The following is a 6,553-nucleotide window of genomic DNA, read 5'->3' on the forward strand; positions in this document are numbered from 1 at the left end:
ACTTCTTTCACATCCGCACAATGGGAACACCCTCACAATTTCCATTATTTGTATAGCATAAGTGAGTTGAAGTAACTATAAGAAATAAATTCAGCGTTTTAATTAAAGACAATTCAAATGTTGAATGTTTTTGAGGAAATATATGTGTTTTTAATTGGTTTGGCCTTTATCAGAATATAAATGTCACCATAGAAAAAGGGCTGGTCGGAATGATAAAATACACACATTCTAAAATCAATTTATTAATTTCAACAGAAGTGTTGTTATAGTAGGCCTAGTGGTGCTACATTTTCACATTATTGATAACACATCTTCAATGTCTGAAGACTTTGTTTCTTTTTTAAATGGAGGATGTGTTGTAGCATGCTTTTATACACTTAAATAATACTGTTAAATATGGTACTTTTTTCCTTATTTTCAACGTTTCGTCCTAACCATCTGTATGGTCCTAACGATGAACTTGCATCTAACGGTTATGTTTCATTAGATGTTATTATTTATATGCTTTTATTTTGGAAAGACTTTCATTACATTTCCGTGATCCTTGTTTTCATGCGACATGTGATCAGGAAGCGTCACTGCTATATCACTTATGTTCAGTTATGTACATCCATGGTTATACACCGTGTAATAAAAATGTAAAATTAATTGGGAATTGTTGCAAGAATATCGAAACTATCAATTTCTCTACGGACAAACGGAATGTTTCATATGCTGTTATTTTTCACAGTTTAACCAATCTTCCTTGATACAATATTAGTTACATAATCAGTATAATTACATTTTATTTTAACATAAATACAAATGTATGATATTCAGTGTGTGATATGAAAAGTTTTTATGATACATTTTTTTACTACAAGTGACAAGGGATTTTTTTCCGCCCAGAGTTATGCTTCCCAGGTTCATTTCCAAATATGAACGTCATGTAATGTTCTTGTTCAGACAGGATATTTGTATATTTTAGATCTGCATGTATTGTGATATATATAATCTGATTTATATAAACGCATTGGACTTTAATATGTGTATACATTTCCATATTGACTGATTAGGCTGCTGTTTTCCAGTTTAAAGTGCAACAGGAAGAATAATGTTGGGTCATGAATTAGAACAAAATATGATAACATAGATTCAAATAATGAAACAGTGACAATTGTTAAAATATGTTCTTTCGTTTATAGTTTTGATGCAGGAGGTGCTGCCTAACCATGGATGTATATGCCTGACAGTCAACTCTCAGGGCAAAAAGGTCGCTTGATGATGACGTAGTGCAACATGCGACGAGGAGCCGTGTTCTCCACGTTGTTTACAAGAAGGTACTGCCAGTGTGTTTTCAACTTGCTTTATTGCTCGGTTTACTCTTAAATCATGGAGAAAAAATCCACCGGGAATAAACCTAAACCTGCAAAGATGAAAGACAGCGCAGACCCCGTCAGAAACTTCGAGAAATGGAAGAAAAAATACAACAAGACGAAAGCACGAGTGAAGAGCGACAGAGCCCCAAAGAAGCCCGAGTGGCAGGTCGAAAGGGAGTATATCGAAAAGCTAGTCAGCAGGTATCCTGACATAAACAGCAAGGAGGCTGTCAGGTTTTCAGACTTCCCCATTTCAAAGAAAACCTTGTTAGGTTTGCAGGGGATGCAGTACCGACAGCCCACCGAGATCCAGAGGCAAACTATCGGCTACGCTTTGCAGGGTAAAGATGTCCTCGGCGCTGCTAAAACCGGCTCTGGGAAGACTTTAGCCTTCCTCATACCGGTGCTGGAGTGTCTGTACCGCCAGCAGTGGAGCTCAGTGGACGGCCTCGGTGCCCTCATCATATCCCCCACCAGAGAGCTCGCCTATCAAACCTACGAGGTCCTCCGCAAGGTGGGCAAGAACCACGAGTTCTCCGCGGGGCTCATCATCGGTGGTAAGGACCTGAAGAGCGAGTCCGAGAGGATCCACAACACCAACATCGTGATCTGCACCCCGGGACGCCTGCTCCAGCACATGGACGAGACGGCCACCTTCCTCGCCTCAGACCTCCACATGCTTGTTCTTGACGAGGCGGATCGCATCCTGGACATGGGGTTTGCGGATACCCTCAACGCCATTGTGGAGAACCTCCCCAAGACCAGGCAGACGCTGCTGTTCTCCGCGACGCAGACCAAATCCGTCAAAGACCTGGCCCGCCTCAGCCTCAAAGACCCAGAGTACGTGTGGGTCCACGAGAAGGCCAAGTTCAGCACACCTGCCACCCTGGAGCAGAGCTACGTGGTGTGTGAGCTCCACCTGAAGGTCAACATGCTGTTCTCCTTCATCAGGAGCCACCTGAAGAAGAAGATCATCGTCTTCTTCGCCTGCTGCAAGGAGGTGCAGTACTTGTTCCGGGTCCTCTGTCGCCTCAGACCTGGCATGCCCATCCTGGCTCTGCATGGCAAGCAGCAGCAGATGAAGAGGGTGGAGGTGTACAACGACTTCCTCAGAAAGAAGAACGCGGTGCTCTTAGCCACAGATATAGCCGCCAGAGGCCTGGACTTCCCCACGGTCAACTGGGTGCTGCAGTTCGACTGTCCGGAGGATGCAGACACCTACATCCACAGGGTGGGCCGCACCGCCAGGTACAAGGAGGGTGGGGAAGCCCTCCTGCTGCTGCTGCCCTCTGAGGAGAAGGGTATGATTGGACAGCTGCAGGAGAAGAAGGTCCCCATCAATAAGATCCAGGTTAGACCCCCGACATCCACACACACACACACACACACGCACACGCACACACATTGAGCAGATGAAAACAAACCCATCTGCAACACTGGTCATCAACAAAATGTGATTACACGTCATACATTACAAGTTACAAAGGGTTGTTGTCATTTCTCAGTGCTGCTTGTTTCAGAAACTGAAGATGATCAGAGGTCAGTGACCAAACTTCTTTCTGGAGTTATATGAGTGACATCAAATTCGCTGATTAGTGGGAGAATGTCAATATTGTATTTGGCTTGAAGCCTTTCAACACTGAAGTGCTTTAAGCCTACTAAGAAATATGTTTTCTGCATTTCTAGGAGTGATACAAGCTTAGTATGTATTACACTGAGATATCCCCCTAAGCAGTCTTGGATGAATCCTTTAAATCATTTCACATCAGTTTTTCTGAGAAATGTGAGTTAGTTTGTGCTTTTTATTGTTAACTTAGACAACATTATTATATGCATATGTTATCTCGATATATAGATTTTCATTTTTCAGCTACCATTTATAAATGATGTTATTGGTCAGACACTCCAAAATGCAACACAAGCAATATACAAGTGTTGGATACAACAAAAGAGCAGTACACAACATGTGTTGATCAGTTGTGTTTTCTGATTGGTCGCAGGTGAACCCAGAGAAGCTGCAGAACATTCAGCAGAAGCTGCAGGCCTTCCTGGCCCAGGAGCAGGAGCAGAAGGAGAGAGCTCAGAGGTGTTTCGTTTCCTACCTGCGCTCCGTCTTCCTCATGAAGAACAAAGAGGTGTTTGATGCCTTCAAACTCAAGCTCAACGATTACGCTCATTCTCTAGGCCTCGCCGTGGCTCCGAGGGTTCGCTTCCTGAGTAAAGCCCAGGCACAGAAAGAGGAGAAAGAAGCAAAGAGAGAGGAGGAGGAGGAGGAGTGTGAAGAAGAGGTGGAGCTGAAGAGCTTTAAGGCCCAGCTGAAGGGGAACAATCCGGAGGAAAGTCAGAGCTCAGAGTCAGAAGAGTCAGGTGATGATGAGGAGGAAGGTGGTAGGGAAGGAGATGAGGATCAGAAGGTATTAGGTCTGGGTGCAGACAGCGATGAGGACGAAGATGATCTAAGAGACTTGGACTTGCTGACAGTCAAAAGAAAAGACGTGTTCAATCTGACGGGGGATGGCGAGGGTTCAGATGAACCTGACGAGGACTCGAATGTGAAAGTGGAAACAGAGACGAAGTTTAAAGAAGCCAAAAAGATCCTCAAGAGAAACTTCCAGGTCAACACCAAAGTGACGTTCAGTGAGGAAGGACAGGCCGTGCAGACGTGGCCCCCTGTGCAACGGGCGGTGACTGCTGATGATGAAGACGAGGGGGTTTCAGGGATCAACATGGAGAAGGCCAGGGAGAGGCTGAAGCGCGAGGACCAGGAGTTCGACAAGCTGGAGTACAGACGCAAGGTGAAGGCCAAACACACGGAGAAGAGGCTGAAGGCCAAGGCTGCCAGGAAGGAGACCAGCAAGCACAGAAACAAGTCTGACGATGAGGAAGACGAGGTGATTGCTTACCTGGCCAATCACAGCGACGACGAGTTTGACCCAAGCTCCCTGCCAGACCCTGACAAAGTGAGATCTGAGGAGGAGGAGGAGGAGGAGGTGACAGCAGCCAAACGGCAGCACAGCAGCGGTGAGGAAGAGGAGGAGCACACAGTGGGGAAGAGGAAGAAAGCGAGGCAAGAGAAGGAGGATAACACGCCCCTGGACACTGGCCTGTCTCTGGCTGAAGACGAGGAGTTAGTCTTACATCTGCTGGGAGGCGGGAGGTAGACAGGAAAGAGGAGGCGGAGCTTAAAGGAGGCTTTTCCAACAATAAACTGGTCTTTTAAATAAAGTTGAATTACAAAATCAAGAGTGAAATGACTAGAGGACATTTTTGAGTCTCTTTGTAAACCTTGATGACATCATTATCAGGTTTCTTTTCTTCATAATGAACAACTGGAGTAGTTACTTTGTTTAATGGCTCTAACATCTCTAGTGATGCAGGAATGAGTCAATAAACCTTAGAATCATTCCGTTTTCTTTTTAACATGTTATTGATTGGACGCCTGTGATGTTTCCGTTTTGTTCAACAACCCAAAATATGCCAGTGATTACCCCGTTCGTGATTATCCAAAGCTTTCATGTGTTTAAAAAAAAAAAGGCGGTTGCTAACAAATGTTTAAATGAGACTGCTTAATGTCAGCATGGCTAACTAGCTGCTTTTAGTTAGCCGTGGTGACATGAAGTCATGCGACCGTGATTTAGTTGAGTTTATAGCCTAACATTAGCTTTTTACTTAACCTTTACTTAACCTTGCAATGTTAACTTCCGGGTTGGCCTACAAAAACACTTCATCACTGCTCTACTCTGTTGTTGAGACTAGTCAACTGCCGCTTTGAGTTTAAAGTATAATGTTTGTATTTGTGATATAACAAAAGCATTGACTTTTTGTATTATTGTGAATGTTGACCCATCAGATGTTGGTAAAGCTGCAAAAGGAACAGAGGATATGAGTTTCCTCCTGGATGTTTCTTCCTTTTCAATCTGCAGTCTAGAGCCTCTTATTTATCCTTCTCTCTTAAAGTTCTATCAATTACCTTCATCATCAGAGAGCGTGTAATTATTGAAATGTAGTGAATACTTAACATGATCTAACCTTTCTTATGTTATATCAAAGTCATTTCATATCAGAATGCTATCGCCATTTTGGCAATCATTTGGCTGTAAAGTTATTCAATTAAATAAGTTGTGTTGGTGATTTAAGTGTTGAGTTCAATGCTTTTGATTCTGGGCAAAACATTCTTGAGAGCTAAATTCATTTTATATGCATACATGTAAGATCTGCATCATTTCTGGATATTTGCCCAAACTGGCTGAACACTTGCAGGTAGTATATTGTTGTTATACAATATCATACAAATGATCAGTTTTAAAGGTTTTGTTCCTGCATAACATTTTTTTAATTTATTGTTTCTTTTCTAAGAAATAACGCATACCAATTATTTTTTTATTTACAGGCAACATTAAAAAAAATTGTATAATTGTAACTTTTTATTTTCGAAGTGACATTTGAAAAACACTACATTTTTTAGTAAAAATATGAATTTGTGCAAGAATTGCAGTAATGGAATAACACTTAGATTTACCTTGACACACGCGCGCGCACACACACACACAGAGAGACGAGTTTAGGTGACACAGAGCCAGAAGTACTTGTACTACTGTATAAGAGTTTTACACGATGTCTATCCTTTAAAAATCCACTAAAAAGTCATATTAGAAAATGCAGCCCTAATTTGTACATTAGCAGGAATATAGTACAATTATGAAATGATAGAAAGAAATGTGAATTCAAACGTGCAATAATATGTTTTTGTCACTTATCCTACATCAATAAATAATCATAATGAATCTTCTTGATCTCAACATAAATCAAAATACGCATGATCACCTTTCCGGCCATAATTGTGCAGGATAATATCCTACTCTTTTCACTTTTTTCTATGGCAAAATTGCAAAGCAAGTTAAAGTGACGGAAATATTTAGATAATTGAAAAGGTGTGTATGTTGCAACATAAGATGTACATTAATAACAGTTTAATGTAACTATTATTTCATTTATGTATGTATGTGGTACTCATAGGTGGTACTACAGTGTCACAGGAGTATATCACATTATAACTTATTCAAAAGCAAATTCCTTTTATTTGTAAACCTACTTGGTAATAAAACTGATGCTGATCAAAAGGACTAATGGTGTTAAATTAAATCATATTTGGATAAAGTATAATTGTTCAGTTCACATTCATTCTGTCACAAAGC

General features: G+C 41.6%; 1 protein-coding gene across 1 annotated transcript; it reads left to right on the forward strand.

Annotated features, from left to right (window-relative positions):
* The first annotated feature begins 1,254 nt into the window (after positions 1–1,254).
* ddx10 (DEAD (Asp-Glu-Ala-Asp) box polypeptide 10) lies at positions 1,255–5,489 on the forward strand. Its single transcript, XM_034237504.1, has 2 exons — positions 1,255–2,709; positions 3,359–5,489. The coding sequence occupies exons 1-2, from the start codon at positions 1,372–1,374 to the stop codon at positions 4,517–4,519; spliced, it is 2,499 nt and encodes an 832-aa protein (XP_034093395.1). The 5' UTR covers positions 1,255–1,371; the 3' UTR covers positions 4,520–5,489.
* Positions 5,490–6,553: the final 1,064 nt, after the last annotated feature.

This window comes from Gymnodraco acuticeps, unplaced genomic scaffold (genome assembly GCF_902827175.1).
Source record: "Gymnodraco acuticeps unplaced genomic scaffold, fGymAcu1.1, whole genome shotgun sequence".
NCBI classification, from domain to species: Eukaryota; Metazoa; Chordata; class Actinopteri; order Perciformes; family Bathydraconidae; genus Gymnodraco; species Gymnodraco acuticeps.